The 12,952-nt window shown below is 45.9% G+C and overlaps 1 protein-coding gene across 3 annotated transcripts; it reads right to left on the bottom strand.

Annotated features, from left to right (window-relative positions):
* Positions 1 to 2,243: 2,243 nt before the first annotated feature.
* KLF6 (KLF transcription factor 6) lies at positions 2,244 to 9,514 on the bottom strand. Of its 3 annotated transcripts, none has more exons than XM_081089377.1 (4): positions 8,563 to 9,514; positions 5,290 to 5,866; positions 3,465 to 3,588; positions 2,244 to 3,020 (listed from the first exon to the last, which is right to left on the bottom strand). In XM_081089377.1, the coding sequence occupies exons 1-4, from the start codon at positions 8,662 to 8,664 to the stop codon at positions 2,969 to 2,971; spliced, it is 855 nt and encodes a 284-aa protein (XP_080945503.1). In that variant the 5' UTR covers positions 8,665 to 9,514; the 3' UTR covers positions 2,244 to 2,968. The 3 variants fall into 3 exon arrangements, 2 of the variants coding, with proteins under 2 accessions (XP_080945503.1, XP_080945504.1); XR_013995902.1 differs by having other exon boundaries at positions 2,497 to 3,020; positions 5,068 to 5,866; positions 8,563 to 8,902; XM_081089378.1 differs by lacking the exon at positions 8,563 to 9,514 and adding an exon at positions 6,492 to 6,611 and having other exon boundaries at positions 2,497 to 3,020.
* Positions 9,515 to 12,952: the final 3,438 nt, after the last annotated feature.

The raw sequence follows: 12,952 nt of genomic DNA on the forward strand, positions 1-12,952 counted from the left end.
AGAAAAAACCAAGCACAGTCGAGATCCTGATAAGAATTCTTTTATGTTATTCCAATAAAAAATACATTCATACAGAAATATAACAATCTTGCAAAAAACAATTTCAAATAAAATCTTGTAAAACAAAATTTTACAAAAATCTTACAAAGATTCTTTAGATAACAGGGTGCTTCAAAAAAAAAAAAGAAATTTCACTAATAGAAATTTTTTTTTAATGTCAAGCAAAAAGTTTCTGCTTGATTGAGGCTCAGTTATCACCTGAACAGAATATAATTCTTTATGTACTTGCTTATTATGAAAATTACAGGCATTGATATACACGGCACCCAGCCCCACCCAATCAAACAACTCCGTGGTGTTTCATAAGTGAGACAAGCCAGTGCAAGTTGCGTGGTTTTTTTCCTTTTTGTCTTTTGTTTACCGTCTTACTTAATGGAATTGTTATGGCTAGGCGCACAGCAGGGCCAAAAAAGGAGTTTTCCAAAATCCAGCAAATCAAGTGCCTGGATTTTGAATTGCCAAAAGTGCATTTTCCCCCTTAGCAAAATGAAATGAGTTCTTTAGGTAAGTGTATTCATCAGCCCAGATAAAAAAACCAGTTATTCGAGCTTTCATCATTGCTCATTTCCAGGAAGATCAAACAAAATACCAGCCCAGCCAGACTCACATGTGTATATATATATGTGTATATATATGTATATATATATAAAAATCCACACCCACAAGCCAGCAGCTGGATGAAATATCAGCTGTCCACACTGTGGTGTGCCAAAATAGGGAAATTATTCATTGGAAAAATGGGAAGAATCTATGTACTAAAAAAAAAACAACAACAAAAAACCAGCTTCATCTGCATAAAAAGTGTTCTAAAAAAATCCCTGTAATTAGCTGACTCTTGATCTTCTAATAAGGCTGAAATTAAAAATCAAAACAATAGTGTGTCTGAGACCAACTTGTGGGCTAGTATTCCGTTCATGCCAATTTTGAGTGGCCAACAGTACCCTGTTGCAGACCTGCCAGTAAGATGAGCAGACTCAGCAGTCTGGAACAGAGTCCTTGCCAAGAGTCTGTAGCAAATAATTAAATTAAAGATAAAGCCTTTATAAAAGTTATAGTTTTCATTTTTACCTCCTTTATGGCCATTTTGAAATATTTCTTCACAGGCTATGAAATTTTCTAGCTAAACATCTAATTTCTCCTTAAAAAAATATTTATATATTATATATATGTATATATATATACACACACACAAACATATACATACTATACACACAAATATACATACACAAGAATTCTGCCCACTTTTAAAAAATTAATATACTTTCTGTATTACCAACAAATAGCTAGATAGGTATGTGAAACTTGTGCCTTTTAAGCAAATACATTAACATTGTTTTTTTATACTTCTGTATCTTTAATATGCGTGAAAACATTACATATTAAATACAGCCGGTGTGTGAACTATACAATTGTTGTGCAAAGTCTATATGAAAAGTCTCATGGTGGCAGAAATGGTCAGGTTTTTCAATTATCATGTGTTTTCCATTTTAACACTGATGGTCAAGTTATGCAAAATATTGAGTAAATACTGACTTGTTTGGGGGGTTTTTATCTCTCTATTTGTCTTTGTGAAGGAGGACTTTAAGGAGATTTTTTTCTGTATTTTACATTGATACAGTACAATGCCAGGTGAAAAAAGAGCCTTAATAAAGCATGCATCACCCATACCCCTGTATGAGACCCCCACATAAGGGGCCACTTGCATAAGGCACCATTATTAAGATCTACAGTGCATTAACAGCTAGAAAACCAGAAATTAGTCCTCAAGGCATAAATAAGAGAAACATAGCTGCATGAGAAAACACTTTCTAAGCTTTAGTGGTTTTATCCACCCAACTGAGAAAATTTTAGGTTCTTAGTCTAATGTACCATTAGACCAGCCCTCGCATTCTTGACACTCAGTAGGCGTCCAATGTCTTGAAGGGCATCATTAAATTTCCAAAAAGGTCATCAAATTCAGAATCATTTAAAAAACAATCCTATGTTGCACACCACCTTTCTGGAAGGGGAGTGTTACAAAATCGAAGGGGAGAGAAATTGTGTATTGCCAGGCCCAAATGGCTAGGGATCACTGATTTCAACAAATTGTATCTTAGCTGCTCAGTAACTGGAATCAAAATTGGAGTTCTGATTTAAAAATGGAAAAGCAGAAAGTTCCCTAGACCATGCATTACTGTTGTCTTATAAGGAAAGGTTACCATTGTGTTATATTTGTAAATACACAGCTTATACAAAGGGTAACAAATGAGCTGTTGTAGCCAGTAGAACAAGCTACTTGACACATTGCACGATTCGATTCGTAGCTGCACCAGACGCCAATGTTCCTCTCACACAGGAGGGCTCCCCCTCCCACAACCACTCGCCACACAGGGTTCTGACCACGCACACTCCGCCCTCCATGTTTTCCCTTCTTTTTTTTTCTTTTTTTTTTTTTTTCGTAAGGCGCAGACACCCTCCCACCCCCCAAAGAAATGATTGGTGGTCATCTCATCTCATGGTTTACCTGTCACACACAAAACATTCAAACGATTTTTTTTTTTCTGTCTCTTGCAGTCTTGCTACTGCACAGGAAAGACTCTGCCTCATCACACAGTCCTAATAGATCCTCCACATACAATCAACCCAACCATTAACATTCTCAGTGCACATGCTCACGGCAAAGGCTTAGGGACCACTCAGAAGATAGGTACCAGTGGCGAGTCCAGGCCACCCAAACACCACACACCACAGGCGCTCTGCCGCTTCTGACATGACTTCTTTCGCCTTCGAAAGACCTTCCAAGGAGAGGTCCTGGAGGCAACTGGGTGGGGTGCAAAATGGCATGCTTTGGCTGGAACACGCACCCTCCTTCCATGGCCGTCTCTCAGCCTGGAAGCCGTTTTAGCCGCAGGATTCACACTCTGCTCCCTCAGAGGTGTCTCTTCATGTGCAGGGCCAGGTGGTCGGACCTGGAGAAACACCTGCAGAACCAATCAGCATCAGAGAGGTTAGATCTCTAGCCTTCTCCGGATTACAGATCTCCCACCCTGCACACCCCCACCCAGCCCTTCTCAAAGGGAAGCTGGCAATCCACTGAATCATCACAATTTATTTTCAGGGTGAGGAAATTCCAACTGATAGAAATATAAATTAAGGTCTCCATTCAGCTCTTTGGAGCACATTCCTGCCCAGTCTTGAAATTCAAAAACTACTGAAGGCCTACTTCAGTAGGAATGAAATCACGCTGGCTTTACACACACAGGACAACAGGGCATCCTAACTTGGACAACAGGCATATTAGAGACTTGTCCGAGGCTAAAACAGCACAATACAGGCTAGGAAAACATTCGCCTTCCTCCAGGTTTACTGTATGCCTGTGCCATGAGGGGGGTGGCATTCCCGAACCCAGCGCTTCAAGCACGTACCTGTCACAGTGGGAACATTTAAAAGGCTTGGCACCAGTGTGCTTTCTGAAGTGTCTGGTTAACTCATCGCTTCTTGCAAAACGCCACTCACACCCTTCCCATGAGCATCTGTAAGGCTTTTCTCCTGGGAAGAGAGCACAAGACAAGCACGCCATGACTTCACTGTCCAGTGAGGGAAGGGGCCCTGCTACAACGCCACATGGGGAAAGTCAACTCATTAGCAAGCTTAGCAAGCGCCAGGTCTGGCGGCCTCGGGAATTCCTCACACACCTCAATCAGGAACAGCAGCTGGCGCTCCGCTCCGAAGGTAACACCCAGGAGCTCTTTCCTGACCTGGCCTCAGGCCTTCCTAGCCAAGTGCTGTGGAAGCGACCCGGAGCCCACATGACCTTAGTCAGTTAATATGTAAGAAAGATGATTACTCAGACTGAAGAAATACTTGGGAGGTGATGTGTCAGCCCACTGGACCCACAGCCTCTGTGAGGGCAGGGTTTTATTGCTTTCTCCATGGAAACGGTTTCTCCCAAGTACTTATTTTGCTCCTTACTCACTTCCCTGTGGAATGAGCTTTGTTGTTTCCTCCGAGAAACTACATTTCTCCAGAACTGAAGTCATGAGTTTCTGGGAAACCCCATCCAGGGCTGTCAAAGAACTTTCTAAATGGCAATGAAATAACCAAGTCCACTTTGTTCCTTGGTCAGATTATAAATATGAATTCACTAAAAAGTGCTACCTGAGGACAGGAACCGTTTTGCCAAAACCAGTCGCAGAGAATGCTGTTGGGACAAATGGCACCTGGGTCCTGATCCCCCTCAGCCATGACCATCTTGGGAACCCTGGCCGAGGGCTCAGCCATCTCCTCTCATTACTGGTAGGATGAGAGCTTGAGTGACTTGATCTCTAAGGTCCCTTCCAGCTCTAACATTTCTGTGACTCATCACCAGTTACCCTAGAGACTATAATAGTAATTTCCAATAGAACTTTCATCTAGGCTGCTGTATTTCTTTTTGTTGTTGTTGTTATTGTTAATCTTTACCCGAGGATATTTTTCCATTGATTTTTAGAGAGAGGGGGAAGGAGGGGGAAGAAAGACCCAGAGAAACATCGATGTGAAAGAGACACATCGATTGGTTGCCTCCTACACATGCCCCGACCAGGGCCAAGGATTGAGCCTGTAACCGAGGTATGTGCCCTTGCCTGGAATTGAACCCAGGACCCTTTAGTTCTCAGGCCAATGCTCTAACCACTGAGCAAAACTGGCTAGGGCTAGGTTGTAGTATTTCATTAAAAACTTTTTTTTCAATTTGTGGTTTTTAAAAATTGGTATCAGAAAACAAAAGCACAGCATGATCCACAGAGAAATTCCCAGTAAGCACCCACTGATCAAAACTGCTACACAGAGCTTATGGTCAAGTTCAATCCCCACACTGTCAACAGCAGCGTGCACCATGCTGTCCAGCCACCCTCTCTCCTGATCTTTGAGTTTCATTTAAAAAAAAAAAAAATCAGAGGCAACTCCATGTAACACTATCACAATGGGTCCTGATAACCGGGAGGTTTGGAGTGGGTAGGGGGTTGGGTGGAGATGGAGAACGTGATTTACCTCTTGTCTGTTTACTCTGAAAGTGTCAACCATTCATCGGCACATGTCCAGTCTTTCACCTCCTACTCTGTCTTTCCCAGAGACCCATCTCTTTAGGGAAAGAGTGAGGTGAGGATGTGTCTGCTCTGACAGCCTTCTGCGGAGCCCGGCCCCCTCCCAGGGCTGGTGCAATTCAGTGGCGCCCACCAGCGGCCCACCTCCCGGGTCGCAGGAGGGACTGACCTGTGTGAGTGCGCTGATGTGCTTTCAAGTGGGAGCTTTTGGTGTAAACTTTTCGGCAGCCATTAAAGTGGCATCGGTGCACCCTCCTCCGGCCGTCTGGGGAGGCGTCCCCGCTGCTGCCCTTGTCACCCGGCTTCCCCGAAGTCCCACCGCGTATCTTCCCTGGAGGGTGCGGCTCACCGGGTGCACAGCCCCACAGGTGGGAAGGGTCTCTGCTCAGTTCTGGGGAAGAAGGGGGTGTGGAGGTGACGGAGGAGCTCAGGTTCCCCGAGTTGACCAGCACTTCGCCAATGGGGTCAGAGGTAAACTTGGAAGTGGGTGAGAGTTCCTCGGAACTGTCCGATGACTCGCTGCTCACATCCGAGTTCAAGCTGTTGGTCTCCAGGTTGTAGCCAAAGCTGGGGCTGCTGAGAGCATCCTCAGGGGGACTGGAGGAAACCTTCACTTCAGGGTCTTCCTTTTTCTCCCGAGCCAGAATAATTTTGGTCCACAGATCTTCCTGGCTGTCGAACTTGATTTCAGAGGCTGACACATAGCAGGGTTCACTCTGGAGATAGCGTTCCAACTCCAGGCAGGTCTGTGCGAAAGGAACCACAAGAAGGCACGTGATTATGACAACTGAAAATGGAACCAAAAGCCTATTTCCAAAATACATGCAGGGATGAAGGGCAAACAGACTGTGGCCATGTCACTAAGAACCGTGTCTTTAGGAGAGCAAGAGGAAAGCTGTTTCTAGGAATGGGGATGAATTCAGAAGAAATACCATGTTGGACCAAAGGCCACAGTGACTGAAGGTCACTAAGCCAGTTTTTGTTATAGTTACCAGTGTTGACATTTCTAATGAGTTTCTGTAAACCACACAAAGAAAACCAGCCTCAGACACACCCCCGACAGGTTTAGCCAGATTATCTGACAGTCTCGAGAACCATGTGCAATTAAGAGAAACCCAGCCATCCTCCTTTCTCAAGCACAAAACAGGCTGCAACGCATACAATGCAATGTGTTCTGACATTGCATGTGTCTCCCTTTGCAGACACAGCTGACAGCACAGGGCCACACTCGGTGAGCAGACGCAGCAAGCTGATGGTCTATATTCAAGGACATCAATGGAGCTGCACAGAAACCACCCATTTCCTGCTTAGCCCAGACCTAGTAGGCTTTCAAAGAATGCCATTCCCAAGTGCAGGGCCATGGGTACACACAACTTTAATGACTTCCACAGTGGTCAGAGAAAAACAAGAGCTTCTACAACAGAGGGGAGAAATCATTCCAGAATGGCCATCTGCTATTGTAAAGGATGCAGGAGGGGAAATTCCTCCCGGCCCTGCTGGGAGTGCCACAATGGACAAGAACTTTATCTACTGGCCAAGAGTACAACTGTATGAGTCATCACTCTATTTCTTTCACGCAATGCCAGAGGAGACTTCCTTTTGAAATTCTGACCAGCAGCCAAAAAAGAACCCGGTTCAGATATGCATGCAGTGTGTCATGGACAGAGTGCCCCCTCCCCAGACCCACAACCAACCTTTCAAGAAGCTACCACTGCCGAGAGACCAGCATCCCCTCTCCCCACCATCTCAAACTTTCTAGCCACTGGAAAAGAAAAACGGTAGGAAACATTTTAGGATTAAATTATATCTGCCCTTCTCTTCACTAGGATCAATTGCCTGGATGGCCATATAAGGTTGTCTATAGGACCGCAATTCTACAGGTTTACATTGCTACAGCCGACTTTGCCCTTTTTAGCAAATCATGGTCAGGACTAGCTAAGCTACCCGAAGGGCTCACTCATGCTTGCTTTCTTAGCAACGTGCCTGCGATCATAATATAGCACACAAACCCTTCCCCCTCCCCACAGAATCCTCAGGGAGCAAGCATGAGCAAGCAAAGGGGGGGAAAACAACCATTGTTTTCTCTTTACCCCTAAAACTGTATGTCTAGGTTACAACGGCAGGCCAGAGTGTTCTGAGGAGAGATGGCTAGATATTTTATGGATGTTCCAAAGAAAAACAAAAGCACATTTATTGAGATCTTATTAAACTTTATCATCTGGCTAATTTAAAATCTCCATTACGCTGATGAGCTCTGGGGACCGGAGCGAAGCTCTCAGAGTTTAAAAGCCTCTGAAGGCGAAGGAGAGCTCAGCCTGGCTTGGGGCCCAAATCCCAAATGCCCGAAGGAAACTACTTAGATCAATTTCAATCACGTCCTAGGGAGCAGCTTCTTAAGGCGGAAAAGGGGGCAGGGGAGAGGAAGGCAGGACAGGACTGAGAACAATCAAGCAGGCATTAGAAGGTTGCCACACTGCACTTCATCCCTCTTAAAGCTTTCTAGGCTTTGAAATCCACAGAATATATTTGTACTTTGTGACAAAAGCCAACATTCTAGCAGGGCAGAGAGACAGCCGCTTCTATCTTTTAAAAAAACAATGTGACAAGTGTCAGAATCTCTCTCCCTTCGGGCAATACTAATAAATTAGAAAGGGGAAAAACTGAGTTTCAGATTTGTCCAATGCCAAAAATTCTAGTTTCACTAGAAGGAAAAAAAAATGCCGGAAACTGAGGCTCTTCTTCCCAAACTCAGACTAGAAGAGCTCACTGTCATATGACTGATAAGTCACTGATTGTGCAAACGTTCTTTCTTTCTTTCTTTTTTTTTTAACAAAAGAAGCAGGTAAGAAAAACAAGGCAGATGGAGGTAAATGTTAAGGATGCCAAAGAAGCAAATGGCCTGGTAGAGAAAAAGAGCTGGTGGGTGTTTTGCTGGTGAAATTTCTAATTTTAAAAAAATAAACACAAAACTGTCTAAGTACAAAGACCAAAAAGGAAAACAAAAACAAATATCTTTGACAAAAATACCCTTGGCTTCCACGCAAGTTCAAATGACAAGTTCCAGCTGTGGAGTCTGGAGCTGGTACAAGCACCAAACTTCTGCCAAGGGCTCGCGCTGTGAGATCAGCCGGTGGAGCTGGGTCTGCCCTCCGGTTCAGAAGCCCCAGAAACGGGCTAAAACACTGGGAGCAACGAAGCGCTGGGGCGCTCCACGCAAATGACAACTCCGCTCCAAGCTGGAAAAAGCTTTTTCAAAGTGCCTCTCGCACCGGAGACAGCAGGACTATGTTTTAAGAATAATTATTTTAATTTTAATTTTTTTTTACCCAAACCATAAAAAAAAAAGAAAAAGCAGTGCACCTTCAACCACACACCAGGACTGTCCGTGCGTGATGCACCCTCCGTGGCGCACCGGGGTACCTGGCACATAATTCCTATTTACCTGTTGCCAATATTCCTCCAGGGAGGGCAGCGCCGAGAAGTACCCGGTCTCATGCACAATCTGGAGTTCCTGGAAGATGCTGCACATTGGGAGTACATCCATGTCGGTTTGGAAAAGACAGTCCCCGCTGTTGAACCAACACGGAGGTGTGCGGTCTGGAGTCGGGAGCGCAGCGGCCGTGCCTGCAGCGCAGGGAAAGTTTCATGCAAACTCAGTGCCCAGCAGTGAGGCGCCGCGGGTTCAGATCCTGCCGGAGTCCAGAGACGCGCTCGCGAGCCCACACAATATTTGCAAACACCGGACTGACTGCAAACGTAACCCCTGCAAAACTTCCCTATTCAAACCTCCGCTGCCAGCTCCCCCTCCTCCTCGCCTAGCTCCCCCCACTCCCTCCCCCCCACGTGACTCGTCCGGCCCGCCCCGCGCACCGCCCAATCACGCCGCGCCCGTCCCGGGGGCTGCGCGCCGATGATGTCAGCTGGGGCCAATGGCGGGCGCCGGTTCAGCGCGGCCCCGCCTGGCGTGACCGAGCCTCTCTCTCACGGCCCTCGCTATTGGCCAAATTCGAACTTCGGGCACGTCTGATTGGAAGGTGGCCTCGCAGGCTATTTTTAGCAGGGTATTTAAGGCGCAGGCAGCGGCTCGCCGGAGGAGTCGGCGCTGGGAGGTGCGCTGCCGTGCGGCTCAGTGCGCCCGCGGCCGGGCCGAGGCAGCGGGTCCCCTCGTTGTTCCCCATCCAGTCCCTGCCACCGGCCGGTTAACGGTCACCCAGGTCCTCGTCCCTCAGGGCTGGTCCGGGTCAGCCGGGCCGGTCACTCGGGCACCGTCCCCGTTCCGTCCCCTGCCTGACGCCGAGCAGCTCGGGGTGCCACGGCCGGACTGAGGGGAGCCGGCGGGTCCCCGTCCCCGGCTCCTCACTGTCCTCCTCTTCCCTGTCTCCCCTGTCCGCCCTGCTCCACCTTTGGGGCAGCTCTGCCTTCCTCGGTCGCCGCTCGGCTCCATCTTCTCTGCCCTGCCCTCTGTCCCTCCTCCCAATTCGGGGTGCCCTGCCCCCTGTCTCCCCTCCGCCCCCGGTGTCCCCCGCCATCCTTTTCTGTCCACTTTAGTCTTTTCCTGTCTCTGGGACGGGAAGGTGGGGAAGGGAACAGCCGCTGTGCTGGGTGGTGAGCGGGCGGAGGGTCCCCGGTGTGGGTGTGAGGGACCGGGCAGGGGCACCTGCGCGCCCGGGACCCGCCGGACCCGCGGGGAGAGGGGCAGGGGCAGCGGGCAGGGAAGGTCCCTGGTGCATCTACGGGCTCTCGGGGGTTTACTTTAGGATTCTGTGGGAACACATGCTGCCTTTAACCATGAGATTCCCAGGAACCGACCGGTTCTCAGGAGCGTGGGGAGCTAGAGTGGCACCTGCAGCAGCTGTGAGCGTGTTAGAAATGCCATGGCCAGGGGCCCCCCACCAACAGAATCAGGAGTGGGGGGCCATCCCAGCCACCGTGTTTGAACAAGCCCCCCACGTGAATGTGCTGCCTGCCGGCTCAAGTTTGGGAACCAGAGATCTGTCACTTAAAACGTCCTGGTTACCTACCAAGCAGCAGCCCTCGTCCTAAGGCGCCCAGTCAGCTTCTAACTGGGAGAGAAGTGTGTGTTGTGGGCTGCAGTGTCAGCCTCTCCCCTCGGAAAACGGAAAACGTAAACAGCGGAAGCTGACATTCAGGGTATGTGTGTGTAAATTACCTCCTAAAATGTTCATTTCAAAAAAAAATGACAAGGCCACGAAGAATGCACATTTTAAATTCAAAATGGAAAACTGAATTATAGCTACTGCTTTCATTTTTATCTCAAAATAGAGTTTAATGACCATCTTTTTAAGTAAAGTTTTTTGTTTTTTTTAATGGAGAATGTCAGAGAATTTGAGAGGATTTTGTATGTGAGACTGCAGCAGGCTAGAACAGAGAAGAATTGGCCCGCATTCGGAGCCTGTAAGATTCTAGGCACCGGACCTTCGTGAATCCGAAGTTAGGATTCGGACTGAACCTATTATATAGAGTCTATGAAGATAATCCAGAAGGAATTGATAAAAATGATCGTTGGCCTGTGTTCATGTTACTTTACACAGAAACAACGAGCATGACTGGGCCTCCATGGGTCTATTTCCAGGAACAGAGATGGTTTGGTCGTGAACCATCCACCGGTTGAGCCAACGCTGGTGGCCAGTGGGGTATTTGGGTTATGGTTTCAAGAGTGTGGTTATATTGGAAATAGGATTTTCTCAGTTAATAGCAATAAACACCAAAGGAAACAAAAACCCAGTGTCTGTACGAGTGAAGGCCAGCATCCTGGACCTTTTGGAGGAGAGTGAGGGGAAGGGGAGGGTGTTCCCTAAGGCAAGACCCCATGACCGCTCTCGGTGCAATGCCTGCGGGTTTCAAGGTCAGGTTATCCTTTCAGATTATTTTTCGTTTTAATAATTTTCTTTATCTACATTCCTTTAGAATGTAAATGTGTCCTTGTCTCTTACACACACTGACCAGTACTTCGAAGGTTGTATAGTTTTTTTTAAAATAGCGAACCTAGTACAAACTTCCAGTTATAAAAAGTACTGGGGAGGGAATGTGCTATACGATGACCGTAGCTAACTCTGCTGTTCGATAAATAGGAAAGTTATTAAGAAAGTAAATCATAAGAGTTCATCATGAGGAAAATTTACCTTTTATTATCCATATGTGAGGAAATTAATGTTAGCTGAACGGACGCCCTAAATGTACACAGTGATGCATGTTAATCATTTCTCAATACAACTGGAAAAAAAATTAGCGAACCTCATTGAACATAATACAGATACACTCAAAATGGTCATTTTCAGAAGAAAAGGTGTAAGAACATGTTTGTACAATAAGCTGAGTTTCAAAGAGAATAAATTTTATGGCTTCCTGTTGCATCCATTAGCCATTCAATACATATTTTTGACTGGGGTATTTGGGATTCATACATTCACAAAACAGGTGTAAGTCCCAGGGGTGGGAGGGGTAAAGACTGTAGAGCTCTTGAAATAAGGGCATGATCACTTTTGGTGTGTATCACTATTTGGTGGGGCTGTAGTGTCAGCTTCCAACGTGATAAAATATACTGGATTCTGAGCAATACTCAGCAAGAAAGACAAATCGCAGGAGGAGAGAGAATCAGAGGAAGGAGTGTGGCATGGTATAAAAAGATGGACTTTAGACTAGTTATCCACACTACCTGTGAGACCTTGGTCACGTCCTTTCAGTCGGAGGTAAAAATGTCTATTACAGTTTGGTAGAATTGAAATAGATGATTCATTAAAATCTTTGCTTTGTGTCAAATAGTCATTCAATAATTTGGAGGCAATATTCACTTATTCAACACTCATCCATCTCTAAGCATGCTGTTGCTATTTATTTTATAATTTCTTTTAAAAAAATAGGTGAGCGAACACAGCAAAATGAAATTACTTTTGCAGGCCATATAACCAACCAGAGGCAAAATTGTTCCAATAATTCCAAGAGTTTCTTTGTCCTACTCCACACAGAAGATTGTTCTCCTCACCCCTTTTCACCCTCCCAGTCCTGGAGAGAATAGAGTAAACTTCAGTTGGTGGGCATGACTCTTAGTCTCCCCTCATCGACTCATCTCTTTTTTTCAATTGCCATGCGACTGCTCATACCACCATCTTCAGAAGGTCAGGACCCATTCACTGGGACTGGCCCAGGCTCCTTTCACATTCCTGCAGGATGGAGGCGTCTGACCGATCCCCTGCAACCTGTGTCATTCCCTCATGTATCCCCCACCCACCTCTACTCGCTCCTCTGCTTTTCCCCATACTTTTAGTTACATGATTTCATGTCACTAAGCTCTATTTGCCACATTTAGAAATAATAATAATCTATTGTTTAAAAAATAAACTTTACATTTTAAACCGAAGTTTCAACTTAATTTAAAGATTTGTGGAATGGTATATTGGTTTTGAGTACTTTTGATCTTTCTGTTGTTCCAGATAATTTAAGGGGGCTCTTAAGGAGAGCCTCATGAATCTGCTCCAAGGACCATTCCAATAATGCCCCCAATTGGGGTGCTCCCATTGAGCAAGAGGGCACTTTGTTCTGTGTGTTTATTTGTTTTTTGCTTTTTTTGTGTGTCACTACCAAAAAACATCAGTTACCATATGACATTACAGTACAGATTCACTTCATAATAAATAATAACAGTGCTGAGAATAGCGAATGAGAAAAGTTCCCTCTTGATAGTTCTTAATGGTTGTTCAACTTAATTTGTTTCTCCTGGGACCATCTGGGCACCCTTTAAAATTCAGTCACTTGGATTGAAAAGTAGACTGTTCCTATGAAACCTTTTGTAAGTTGAAATAGTGTACAGTGAA

This window comes from Myotis nattereri (assembly GCF_964212035.1).
Source record: "Myotis nattereri genome assembly, chromosome: 1".
NCBI classification, from domain to species: Eukaryota; Metazoa; Chordata; class Mammalia; order Chiroptera; family Vespertilionidae; genus Myotis; species Myotis nattereri.

Bases quoted from the DNA above. Each gene is read 5' to 3' on its own strand.
- KLF6 (XM_081089377.1), bottom strand. From the start codon at position 8,664: ATGGATGTACTCCCAATGTGCAGCATCTTCCAGGAACTCCAGATTGTG. The intron at 3,589-5,289 runs GTCAGTCCCTCC...CTCTCTTCCCAG, and splicing joins ACATCAGCGCACTCACACAG to GAGAAAAGCCTTACAGATGC. The intron at 3,021-3,464 runs GTACGTGCTTGA...TTGGTTCTGCAG, and splicing joins AAATGTTCCCACTGTGACAG to GTGTTTCTCCAGGTCCGACC.